This window comes from Pongo abelii, chromosome 16, assembly GCF_028885655.2.
Source record: "Pongo abelii isolate AG06213 chromosome 16, NHGRI_mPonAbe1-v2.0_pri, whole genome shotgun sequence".
Lineage (NCBI taxonomy): Eukaryota > Metazoa > Chordata > Mammalia > Primates > Hominidae > Pongo > Pongo abelii.
The window spans coordinates 45,590,552-45,604,031 of NC_072001.2; the positions used below are offsets into that span (position 1 = coordinate 45,590,552).

General features: G+C 42.1%; 1 protein-coding gene across 10 annotated transcripts in view; it reads left to right on the forward strand.

Annotated features, from left to right (window-relative positions):
* STARD9 (StAR related lipid transfer domain containing 9) overlaps nucleotides 1-13,480 on the forward strand; it is a 151,375-nt gene that overhangs the window by 80,341 nt on the left and 57,554 nt on the right. For 9 of the 10 annotated variants that reach the window (XM_054532649.2, XM_024232715.3, XM_054532651.2 and 6 more), the window contains 7 exons: nucleotides 5,067-5,134; nucleotides 6,694-6,791; nucleotides 7,179-7,388; nucleotides 7,646-7,743; nucleotides 9,228-9,305; nucleotides 9,765-9,836; nucleotides 13,141-13,320. In XM_054532649.2, the coding sequence (XP_054388624.1) occupies nucleotides 5,067-5,134; nucleotides 6,694-6,791; nucleotides 7,179-7,388; nucleotides 7,646-7,743; nucleotides 9,228-9,305; nucleotides 9,765-9,836; nucleotides 13,141-13,320 (804 nt within the window). The remainder of the gene's footprint in view (nucleotides 1-5,066; nucleotides 5,135-6,693; nucleotides 6,792-7,178; nucleotides 7,389-7,645; nucleotides 7,744-9,227; nucleotides 9,306-9,764; nucleotides 9,837-13,140; nucleotides 13,321-13,480) is intronic. The other variant, XM_054532653.2, reaches the window with a different exon arrangement.

Here is a 13,480-nt window from a genome sequence, read left to right on the forward strand (position 1 = left end):
TGTGTCTGGTGTCGCGCTCCTGTAGTCCCAGCTACTCACGAGGCTGAAGCCGGAGAATTGCTTGAACCTGGGAGGCAGAGGTTGCAGTGAGCCAAGATCGCGCCACTGCACTCCAGCCATCTCCAAAAAAAAAAAAAAAAATAGATGTTGGCCTGGATGTGGTGAAAAGGGAACGCTTTTACACTGTTGGTGGGAATATAAACTAGTATCACTATTATGGAAAACAGTGTGGAGATTCCTTAAAGAACTACAAGTAGATTTACCCAGAGGAAAAGAAGTCGTTATATGAAAAAGACACTTGCACATGCATGTTTTAGCAGCACAATTCACATTTGCAAAAATATAGAACCAGCCCAAATGTCCATCAGTCAATGAGTGGATAAAGAAAATGTGGTGTATATATACCGTGGAATACTACTCAGCCATGAAAAGGCACGAAATAATGGCATTTGCAGCAACCTGGGTGGAATTGGAGACCATTATTCTAAGTACCGCAGGAATGGAAAACCAAACATATCTTCTCACTTATAAATGAGAGCTAAGCTGTGAGGACACAAAGGCATAAGAATGATACAAAGGCATAAGGACACATAGGCATAAGGATGCAATGGCATTCTTATGCTAGGCATAAGAATGATAATGGACTTTGGGGACTTGTGGGAAAGGGGGGTGAGGGATAAAAGACTATACGTTGGGTACAGGGTACACTGGGTGATGGGTGCACCAAAATCTCAGAAATCACCACTAAAGAATTTATTCATGTAACCAGACACCATCTGTTCCTCCAAAACCTATTGAAATTTTTTAAAAAGTAAGCATAAGAGAGCTGGAGTGGTATTTTAATGTCAGGCAAGAAATAGGTTTTAAGGCTGGGCATGGTGGCTCAAGCCTGTAATCCCAGCACTTTGGGAAGCCGAGGTGGATGGATCGCCTGATGTCAGGAGTTTGAGACCAGCCTGGCCAACATGGTGAAACCCCGTCTCTTCTAAAAATACAAAAAAAAAATTAGCCGGGCATGGTGGTGAGTGCCTGTAGTCCCAGCTACTCAGAAGGCTGAGGCAGGAGAATCACTTGAATCCAAGAGGCAGAGGTTGCAGTGAGCCGAGATCGCACCATTGCACTCCAGCCTGGCCAACAAGAGTGAGATTCCGTCTCAAAAAAAAAAAAAAAAAAAAAAAATAGGTTTTAAGACAAATACTAGAGACAGGACTGTTTCATAATGATAAAGGGTCAGTCAGTACATTGAAGAAATATAACATTTATAAATGTATGCACCCTGAACAACCAAACCTCAAAATACATGAAAACACTGATGGAATTGAAAGATTAAAATAGACAGTTCAACAATGGTTGGATATTTCAGTATCTAATTTCCAATAGTAGGTAGATAACCAAACAGAAATCAGTGAGGAAATAGAAGATTTGAGCAACATTATCAAACTATGTGACCTAACTGACATTTTCAGTACACTTCATCCAACATCACAGAATACACATATTTTCAAGTGCACCTGGAGCATTCTCTGAGATAAACCCTGTGCTTCCTAAAGCTAAAGTAACCAAGATAGTGTGGTGTTAGTGTTAAGATAAATAGATTACTGGAACAGAATAGAGTCTAAAATAGACTCACACATATATAGGCAACTGATTTTTAATAAAGTTGCGAAGGCAATTCGGTGGAGAAAATATCTTTTCGGCAAATGGTGGGAGAACAATTGGATGTCTATATGAAAAAAAGGAACTTTGATCTATGTTTTGCACTTTATCGGAAAGTTAACTCATATTGAATCATGGCTCTAAATAGGAAACCTGAAACTATTAAACTTTAGAAGATAACTTAGGAGAACCTTTGTGATTTTTGATTAGGCAAAGGTTTTATAGATATGGCACTAAAACCACAAATTGAACAAAAGTACAAATTGAAATTTGGAGTTAATCACAATTTCAAACTTTTGTACTTTTATAATTTTTTTTGAGATGAGGTCAGACTCTGTCACCCAGGCAAGAGTGCGGTGGCACAATCATGGCTCACTGCAGCCTCAACCTCCCGGGCTCAAGTGATCCTCCCACCTCAGCCTCCCAAGTAGCTGGGACTTACAGGTGTGTGTGTGTGTGTGTACACTTACAATGTATAAAATACCTTTTGTATTTTTTTTTTTGTAGAGACAAGGTCTCATTATGTTGCCCAGGCTGGTCTTAAATCCCTAGGCCTCAAGTGATCCTCCTGCCTCAGCCTCCCAAAATGCTGGGATTACAGGCATGACCCACCACGTCTGGCCTTTTGCACTTTTTTTTTTTTTTTTTTTTAATGAGACTGAGTCTTGCTCTGTTGCCCAGGCTGGAGCACAGTGGCATGATCTTGACTTATTGCAGCCTCCATCTCCCAGGTTCAAGTGATTTTTCTGCCTCAGCCACCCAAGTAGCTGGGATTACAGGCACACATTACCATGGCTGGCTAATTTCTGTATTTTTAGTAGAGATGGGGTTTCACCATGTTGGCCAGGCTGGTTTCGAACTCCTGACCTCAAGCGATCCAGCTTGCCTCTGCCTCTCAAAGTGCTGGGATTACAGGCATAAGCCACCGTGCCTGGCCCCTTTTGCACTTTTAAAGACACTGTTAGAATAAAAAGAAAAGCAGGCCAGGTGCAGTGGTTCATGCCTGTAATCCCACCACTTTGGGAGGCCTAGGCGGGCGGATCACTTGAGGTCAGGGGGTCGAGACTAGCCTGGCCAAGATGGTGAAAACCCTGTCTCTACGAAAAATACAAAAATTAGCCAGGCTTCGTGGCATGCACCTGTAATCCCAGCTACTCGGGAGGCTGAGGCAGGAGAATTGCTTGAACCCAGCAGGCAAAGGTTGCAGTGAGCCAAGATCATGCCACTGCACTTCAGCCTGGGTGACAGAGCAACACTCCCTCGAAAGAAAGAAAGAGAGAGAAAAGAAGAAGGAAAGAAGGAAAAGCAACAGATAGGTAGAGCTTATTTGCTAAACATACATCTGATGAAGGAATTATATCCGGAATATATAAAGAACTCTCTAAACACCATGAGAAAACAACTCAAAACGATGGCAAAAATTTTGAACTGACATTTCACTAAACAAAATATGCTAGTGACAATTAAGTACTTGAAAAAATTCTCAACATCCTTATTCATTAGGGAAATACAAATTAGAACCAAATGAGATACCACTACCCACCTTTTAACATGGCTAAAATTATACTAAATATCAGCAAGTTGCGTAGGAGCAGGAGTTTTCATACACTGCTCTACTGGTGGGAATATAAATGGTATAACAACTTTGGAAAAGAGTTTGGCAGGTTTTTCTTGGGGGGGGGGGGGAGTGTGTGTGTGTGTGTGTGTGTGTGTGTGTGTGTGTGTGTGTGTGTGTGTGTGTGTGTGTGTGTGTGTGTGTGTGTGTGTGTGTGTGTGTGTGTGTGTGTGTGTGTGTGTGTGTGTGTGTGTGTGTGTGTGTGTGTGTGTCACTCTATTGCCCAGGCTGGAGTGCAGTGGCGTGATCTTGGCTCATTGCAACCTCCGCCTCCTGGGTTCGTGCCATTTTCCTGCCTCAGCCTCCTGAGTAGCTGGGACTACAGGTGCCCACCACCGTGCTCGGCTAATTTTTGTATTTTTAGTAGAGACGAGGTTTCACCATTTTGGCCAGGATGGTCTCGATTTCCTGATCTTATGATCCACCCGCCTCGGCCTCCCAAAGTGCTGGGATTACAGGCATGAGTCATTGTGCCCAGCCTAGCAGTTTCTTAAAAAGTTAAATATATACCTATCATATGACCCAGTAATTCTACTCTTAGGTGTTTATCCAAAAGAAATGTCCATAGAAAGATGTGCACAAATGTCCATAACTGTTATTTGTAATTACCCTAAAATGGAAACAACCTGCACATCCATCAAAAGGCAAATGGATAACTGTGGTATATCCACACAATGGAATAATAGCAGTAAAAATGAATGAACTGTTGATGCATGTCTTAACATGGATGAATCTCAAAATAATTATGTACAGTGAAAAGAGCCAGACATTGTATAATTCTATTTATATGAAACATTCTGAAAAGGCAGACTTACAGACATAGAAAGTTAAGTGATTGCTTCAAGCTGGGGATGGGAACAGAGATTGACTGCAAAGACTTGAGGAATTTGGGGATTATTTGAAATGTTCTAAAACTACATTTGGTTGATGATGTATAACATTAACAATTTCTGGTCAGTGCAGTGGCTCATGCCTGTAATCCCAACACTTTGGGAGGCCGAAGCAGGCAGATCACCTGAGGTCAGGAGTTCCAGACCAGCCTGGCCAACATGGTGAAACCCTGTCTCTGCTAAAAATACAAAATTAGCCGGGCCTGGTGGTGTATGCCTGTAATCTCAGCTACTTGGGAGGCTGAGGCAGGAGAATCACTTGAACTTGATAGGCCAGAGGTTGCAGTGAGCTGAGATCATGCCATTGCACTCCAGCCTGGGTAACAAGAGCAAAACTCAGTCTCAAAAAAAAAAAAAAATTTAACAATTTCTAAAACAAAATAACAAAACCCACATTGAATCAGGGTGGGGGGCAGAATAGTTTCTTCTTGGGGGCTGGATGGCACTAAATAGAACTTACAGGGCAGAGTTTCTGCCCTGGCAAATTAAGGTGCTGTGACTGAGGTTAGGAAGAGACCATCAGAGGCCACCCACATGCTGTGGCTCTCTGCTAATAAGAGTCAGAGCCCCCTGGGAGGGAGTTGAGCATTTGTGTGGTAAATTGTACTGAAATTCCTGATGCCACTGAAAGTTGTGCTCAGCAAAACTTCATGGAAGTTTGTCTGCTTTGTCTGTAAGTTCTGCTGGTGTTTTTTGTTTTGTTTTTTTAAAGTGATGATCCAGGGCCCTGTTGATTTTATCTGTCAGATATTGAGAGCTCACCTGGTTTGAATCACATTAGAATACAGATTTGTTGAGTGAATTGGATAAAAATCCAAAATATCACCTTGGTTGGAAGAATGTCTAAGGGGAAAACAATACAAATCATTCCAAATGGCAGGCTTTAAATGTGTTTTCTCCTCTAGGCAATCCTGGAGAACAGCCTCCCTTCTGAAATGGCTAGCAAGATCAACCTTGTGGACCTAGCAGGCAGGTAATGAGGATTTCAAAACTAAGGGGGATTACTCTTGTTCTTGCGTGTTTTACAGTAAATAAGCTGTTCCAATCTTTTTCATATTTCAGTCATCCTGAGAATATTACAAAAGAAATAAGCTCTTCGAATGCTAGGTTAAGAAGTTATTTTCTAGGGGCTGAAAAGTTCCTCTACATCAGGGATTCTCAATCTTGGTTGCACATTAAATCACCTGAGGACCTTTTCTTTTTTGAGACAGTCTTACTCTGTTGCCCAGGCTCCAGGCTGGAGTGCAGTGGTATGGTCATGGCTCATTGTAATCCTGAACAACTGGGCTCAAGTGACCCTCCTGCCTCAGCCTCTGGAGTAGCTGGGACTATAGCCACGTGACACCACATCTGGCTTTTTTTTTTTTTTTTTTTTGGAGGGACAACATCTCATTACGTTGCCCTGGCTGGCCTCACACTCCTGGCCTTGGGCAATTCATCTGCCTCAGTCTCCCAAAGTGCTGGGATTACAAGCGTAAGCCACTGCACCTGGCCACCTGAGGACCTTTTAAAACTCCCCATACCTATACCCCAGATCAGATAAATCAGATTATTAGTGAGGTTGGTGGGAGTGCAAGCATCAGGATATTGTTAAAGCTGCCCAAGTGATTCTAATGTATAGGAAAGATTAAAAAAACACTGCTTTCAGTGAACTGAATTAGTACAACTTTTCTCTTTGATTTAATATTGATTTTATTTTTTCTTTAATATTGATTTTTATGCAGTTCTTTACTTAAAAAAAAAGTTTTACTTGGTGGTGCACATCTATAGTCCCAGCTATTCAGGAGGCTGAGGTGGGAGGATCACTTGAGCCCAGGAGTTTGAAGCCAGCCTGGGCAACATAACAACATAGCTCAACCCAATCTCTAAAGAAAAAAAAGTTTAAAAAATCTTGAAAGGTTGAGAAGATACTGCCTTGTGGGTATTAGAAGGAAGCATGAATTATAGTTACATATATATTTAGAAAGAGGTAGTCTTGAGGGGGATAATGTGATCACAAGAAAGGGTAAGATGAAATAAGGCAAATTTTCTTATTTTAAAACAATATGGTACAGTATTGCCTTAAGAACTAAGTGCTGTTTGAAAGAAACTATTATCAGCCAATTGGAAGTGTGAATTTTTAATATTTCCCATTTACTTAAAAAAGAAATTCAAAACTGTTGTCAGCTAATGGCACAAATACCATAAAGGTATAAATACAGGAATTTGAAACAATAGAGAAGTGAATATACCAAAAAGCCGTGCTAATATCATTACTGTAAATGAGCATTACATTTAGCATAAAGTGTTCTGACAGTCAAAATAAAAACAGAAACATAATGAGTTATTTGATTTTTGTTGCCTGAGAAGCAGAAAAAGTCCAGTTCATTACAAGATGGTAACATTTTCTTCTGAAACTGAATTCTAAAAGGAATTTATTATGTGAGTCTTTTACAGCATGATATACAGAATAAAGGATAGTATTTTTCAACAGCATTGTAAAGATAGTGTCTTATTTGCTTTTGTTTTTGTTTTTCATTGACTGTGTTTTAGTGAAAGAGCAGATCCCAGTTACTGTAAGGACCGCATTACTGAAGGAGCCAATATCAACAAGTCCCTTGTGACTCTGGGAATTGTCATCTCCACCTTAGGTATTTTGCTGATAGATAATGGGAGTGGGAGGGAGACTTTGGAAAATAACTCATGTTTTCATTTTGTCACAATAGGGTAGACACATGGTTCCTTTTGATAAGGTTACCTTCTGGTTTGGGGCATGAAAAATTGATATTTGTCCTTGGTTTTAGAGTAGAATGCTATCCTACTACTATAATTTCTAAAAGAGGGGAGTCTAAAAAATTATGTGGCTCAAACATTCCATATCATGAGTCTAAAGTCTTTAGGAACACCTAAAATACCTTATTGTATGCAGAAAGGGATTAGGAAATATGATACTTAAGTCTGTGTTCTCCAACCATTGTTTTGTTTTAATATATTTGCTTTATAATTCCTTCTTCCATTTTCTTTTTTCATCTTTTAAGCCCAGAACTCCCAAGTTTTCAGCAGCTGCCAGAGCCTCAACAGCTCAGTCAGCAATGGTGGTGACAGTGGGATCCTTAGCTCTCCTTCTGGGACCAGCAATGGAGGGGCACCCTCCCGAAGGCAGTCTTATATCCCATACCGAGACTCTGTGTTGACCTGGCTGCTGAAGGACAGCCTTGGAGGCAACTCTAAAACCATCATGGTTGCCAGTGAGTGGGATGCCAGAGCTGGATCTGTGTTGGGACTGTACTCTATCTCAGAGAAAGGGCCATGGCCCCAGTGAGTGGGGTGCCAGAGCTGGATCTGTGTTGGGACTGGTACTCTATCTCAGAGAAAGGGCCATGACCACCAAGGTTTCTCATTTCATCAGGGGTCTTATACAGCATGGGCAGTAGTAGCAAGGCAAGTGATTAAGGGCTGGGATGGATGGGCTGGCATGTTTTTAAACTTTCTCCTTCTACCTCAGCGGTGTCTCCTGCACACACTAGCTACAGTGAGACCATGAGCACACTGAGATATGCATCCAGTGCCAAAAACATTATCAACAAGCCACGAGTAAATGAGGTGAGACCTTTTCAGAAGTCCTGGTCTGGTATAGTTTACACAAAGCTTTCCTTATTTTTTTTTTCTCTCATTGATTTCTTTCTCTTTGTACTCACCTCAACTTTCCAGGCTTGTCCTCCAAATGATGAGGGAGTAGAATTCTTTCTTGTACTGTCATCTCCTCCTTTCCTATCTCTACTGCCTTCATTCAGTAACCTTTTATGAATAACTTATTTTAGATACTTCTCTAAGGCCATTCCTCTTAAGATTTCTTAGTTTACCATTACTACTCTAAGAAAGGTCATTTATTTTTTATTTTATTATTTTATTTTTAGAGACAGGGTCTCACTCTGTCACCCAGGCTGGAGTGCAGTGGTGCAATAATTGCTCACTCTAAGAAAGTTCAGTTAAAAAGTTTGTGTTTACTGCTTTTATTTTGAATTTATGTTGATTTATTCCTGTGTTTTTGTATTTGTTTGCCTGTTTTGAGAAGGGGTCTTGCTCTGTTGCCCAGGCTAGAGTGCAGTGGCACTATTGTGGCTCACTGCAGCTTCAACCTCCAGGGCTTAAGTGATTCTCCCACCTCAGCCTCCTGAGTAGCTGGGACCACAGGTGCATGCCACCATGTTAGGCTAATTTTTAAAAAAAATTTGGTAGAAAGAAGGTCCCACGATATTGCCCAGGCTGGTCTCAAACTCCTGGACTCAAATGATCCTCCCAACTCAGCCTCCCAAAGTGCTGGGGTTACAGGTGTGGGCTAAGGTGCCCAGTCTTATGCCTGTGTTTTTTTATGCAAGTTGTGTTTTATTTTTCTCTACGCAAATTGCAGTGACTTCTCTGTTTAGATTAAAAAGAGAGTGTAGGAATTCATTGGTTTTTGTTTATCCTTTAATGTTTTTTCTTTCTATTGTTTTTCTCCTCTGCCCACGCAGAACTATTCATTGGTTTTTGAAAGCTAAATGAGAATTTTCCAAACGTTCCTTCACAATTTCAGTGAGAAGTTCCAGAGCACAGATCATAGCTGGTGGCCAGACACACACTACATACACACATACACACACACACACACACCCCCATATGTAGACTGTTTTAAAAAGGCAATGTAATTAGGCAGTATTAGGCTTAGTCACAATACCGGAAGGTTAGTACTTACTACCTATACATGCCCTGGCTTTTGTGTTACCTGCTTGACCTCTAGGGAAATGATTCTCAAACTTTAGTGTGTATCAGAAATCACCTGGAGGGTTTGTTAGAACACTGCTGGGCCCTAGTCCTTCAGAGTTTCTGATTTAGTAGGTCTGGGGTGGGCCAAAGTGTGCATTTCTAACAGGTTCTTAGGTGAAGTGGATGCTGCAGGTCCTGGGACCACAACTTGAGAATGATTGACTGCTGTAGAGGCTACTCCAAAGGAGTACTCTACCTCTTCCAAGCCAATTGCAAATAGCATTTCACAGCTGAGTGGGACTTGATAACAATCAGTGGTGATGGAGTTCTCTGTGTTTCAGGATGCAAACGTAAAGCTGATAAGAGAACTCAGAGAAGAGATTGAAAGACTGAAAGCCCTGCTGCTGAGCTTTGAACTGGTATGCAGACAGTCAGAACCTTTCCATACTTAAGTGAAATTCTCCTTCTGAGCCTCTTTTCTTCTCCATAGAGTCTGGGCCCTGCTGCATTCTATGTTCTCAGTTGACTCTTATGAGGCAGAGATAGGAGCAAAGACAAAACAGAGATGTCTCTGATTTCTCGGTGTAGCTTCAGATGGTGTGGGCATTTTTTCACTTTATCATCTCTTGTCTTGTGCCTGAATGGTCCTTGCCCTGTGTGGGCAGGTACGGAGAATGGGGCCCTCCAGGAAAATTTCTTTGTATTTTCCATCTTTGTACCAATATGAACCCAAATACTTAGGCTCCTGATTTATTTCTCATTTTAATGATAAAGTCTTTCCTTTATCTGCACCTTATCTTCCTTCACAAGTGTAAGGGTGGGACCTACCTGAGGGTCAGACCAGGAAAATATCAAAGCATATCTCTATCTTTGTGCAGAGAAACTTCGGTTCAATGAATGATGAAAAGGATGAAAACCTGAAGGAGCTGGTTCTCCTAAATGAATTGAAGGTGGGTGTGTTGGGTGGACTCAGTTGTGCTTTACATCACCCTGGGAGCTCCCTCCATTATTCCCGAGCTAGGTAGGGTTGCTCCCTTGGCAGGACAGAGAAGAGCTGTCTAATTTAAAGACAGTGTTTGTTTCCTTTAAGCCTTGACCAGGGGATGTGTTTGCCTGGGGGACTGTTAATGACTTTCTGACTTTCTGTATTCTCTCAGGGATTCATAAGTCCTTTGGATAGTGAGAATAGCCTGTGGGGAAAAGACTGTTTTCTTGTCTGTAAATCAGTCAACCAAGATGTATTCATTGTTTGAGGATCAAATAGGTGCTCAGCATGATGCTGCAAGAGGTACAGAGAGGTCCCTGCCCTCAAATGGTTTGCAGTCTAGTTGGAAACACATTTAGAGAATGGTGTGTTTCATGAACCATGTGATTTAGATGAAAGAGTCTAGGGAAGGAAGAAATCATTATGGTTTGGGATTTTCAGAGCAGACATCATATGTTGGTGCTGGAAGGCAGAGAACTGACCTTGAACTAGCCCTTGAAGGTTTGCTAGGGTTGCTACATAGGGAGAAGGGGTAAGGCATTGGGTGAGGGAGGGATAACATAAGCAAAGCCTTGAAACTGGGAGAAGGAAGGGGTGTGAGAGGCCATGTGGAAGCACACACTGTGAGGAAGACTAAGCTGGTTAGAATGGGTGTTCATGGTAGAGGGTAGTGCAGGTAAGGTTAGGGCAAGTTTAGAAGGTTTGAACTTGGTGTAAACAGGATTAATAGCTTCTTGAATCAGGTTGGTGACATAATAAAGGAGTATCTTTGGAAAATTAATATGATAGTTGTATGCAGGATGAATTGAAAGGTGGGAAGACTGGAAGCGGGGGACCAACCAGGAAAGAGACTGCTGTAACCCAGTGAGGGCAAGGACAAGACATTTTGGAAAAGTAGAATAGTGATTCCCAGAGACATTTTTTTAAAAATTAATTTTATTTTTTTGAGAGGGAGTCTCACTCTATCACCCAGGCTGGAGTGCAGTGTTGTGATTTCAGCTCACTGCAACCTCCGCTTTCCAGGTTCAAGTGATTCTCCTGCCTAAGCCTCCCGAGTAACTGGGACTACAGGTGTGTACCACCACACCTGCCTAATTTTTGCGTTTTTAGTAGAGACAGGGTTTTACCATATTGGCCAGGCTGGTCTCGAACTCCTGGCCTCAGGTAATCCACCCGCCTTGGCGTCCCAAAGTGCCGGGATTACAGGCATGAACCTCTGTACCTGGCCCCCAGAGATATTTAAAAGGAAGAAATGGTGGGCAGTTTTTTTTGTTGACAGATTAGATTTATTTTTATTTTTTTATTTTATTTTTTTTTTTGAGATGGAGTCTCACCCTGTCACCCAGGCTGGAGTGCAATGGTATGATCTCAGCTCACTGCAACCTCTGCCTCCCAGGTTCAAGCAATTCTCCTGCCTCAGCCTCCTGATTAGCTGGGATTACAGGCTCACGCCACCACGCCCGACTAATTTTCGTATCTTTAGTAGAGATGGGGTTTCACCATGTTGGCCAGGCTGGTCTCGAACTCCTGACCTCGTGATCCACCCACCTCGGCCTCTCAAAGTGCTGGGATTACAGGCGTGAGCCACCGCACTTGGCCTATTTTTTATTATTTTGGGATGGAGTTTCACTCTTGTCATCCAGGCTGGAGTGCAGTGGTGTGATCTCAGCTCACTGTAACCTCCGCCTGCTGGGTTCAAGCAATTCTCCAGCCTCAGCCTCCCGAGTTGGGATTACAGGTGCCCACTGCCACGCCAGGCTAATTTTTTGTATTTTTAGTAGAGAAGGGGTTTCACCATGTTGGCCAGGCTGGTCTTAAACTCCTGATCTCAGGTGATCCGCTCACCTCAGCCTCCCAAAGTGCTGGGATTACAGGCATGAGCCACCACACCCGGCAGACAGGTTAGATTTAAATCCTACAACCAAATGTTTCAATTTCCAATATTCTGTTGCATCATCCTTATATGTTATTAAAGTATCCTGGCCATGTTAACATTTTGTCACCCTTAGTAAACCTCAAGACTAAATCACACATCTAGAAGTTTCTCTAAAAAATTTTTCCTTCAGTCATGTATTCTGATTTTTGGTTCAGAAAATATCATCCCTCTATACTAAGGGATGAAGTAGGGGAGCTAAAATCATTCCAAACTCATTAGCATTCTTACATTATGCAGGCCAGCTGAGCTGGACTTGAACCTGCCCCTTGTTGGCTGTATGATCTTAGGCAGTGTAGGAGTAGGTGATGAAAGCTGGCCAGAGGGGCAGCTGTGCCAGGTTGGCTGAACTGTAAGCCACAGTGCCCTGCCACTCACCAATGCCAGGGGTCCCTATCCAACCCAGCCCTTTACAGGTACCCTGTAGTTTCCTGGTTTCCAAACTTCAATCAATGATTATTAAAATAATGTTTCTAGGGCACATAAAGCACTTGTACCTAAACCTGGCATAATTTTTTTTAAGTATTCCCTTTATGAGAGAAGCACTTAGCTAAATCTAGTTTGTTTGTTTTTTTCTGAGCTTCCTCAGTTCTTCCATTCCCAGGATAAGCTCAATGCTTAGGCATCAGTTTCCACTAAAAGAAGAAAAAGTACCCTACATTTATCACTGTGCATGTCCCTAAGGTGGTCTTAGCTTAAGGCCTCTAAGCCTGGGTATATTTACTTTTAAAACTCTGTTCCTGGTACACAGTAAGCACTCAGTATTTTACTGTTATTATTGTTTTTATTGTCTTATTACATGATCTTCCAGACAAGTTCCATATAGTCTTAGTTCCACCTGGGGAGATTCCTCTCAGTGCTTTGTGGTTCTGTGAGCCGTGTGCAAACTTATATGATAACTCAAAGTACTGTACTTTGGGAAAGAAGTGTGTAGGTCATAAAAAGTTCCCATGTATGGATCATATGAAACGGGTGGGGAAAGGGAAATTATAAACATAGATGTCTAACATCCCAATTAATTTTTTTAAAAAACTTGAAAATAACATGTTTTTTTCTAATTATAAAAACAATACATGCTCATTGCAGAAAACTTTAAAAATAACATTTATTGAGGGGGCTTCTGTTTATACAAGTAACACTTGCTTGTTGAAGAAAACTTGGAAAACACGGCTTGCAGTTGGAGGAGGTACAAGGGCTTCTGTGGGGCTTTGAATAGTATTGGGGAGGATCATAAGAAAGCAGTACCCTGGGAAAATAGGAATAGATTGTAATGACTTCTGACCTTTAGTCTGTTCCCCATGCTGAGTGTCTCAGATCACCTCCTATACCTCTGCAGATAGACCAGCTGACTAAAGACTGGACACAGAAGTGGAATGATTGGCAGGCCCTCATGGAGCATTACAGTGTGGACGTCAACAGGAGGAGGGCTGGGGTGGTCATCGACTCCAGCCTGCCACACTTGATGGCCTTGGAGGATGACGTGCTCAGCACAGGTGTTGTGCTCTATCATCTCAAGGTGAGGAGGCTGGTGTATCCTTTTTTTCCTAAGCCACTGGCCCCAGAGGTCAAGGAGGGAAGAGCTAGGAGCAGCAGCCATGTTTCTGTGAATTGAAATCAAGACAGATGCTACAGAGCTGCCTTCAGGTTTGCTCTCAGGAAATGTCTACCTGACAAAT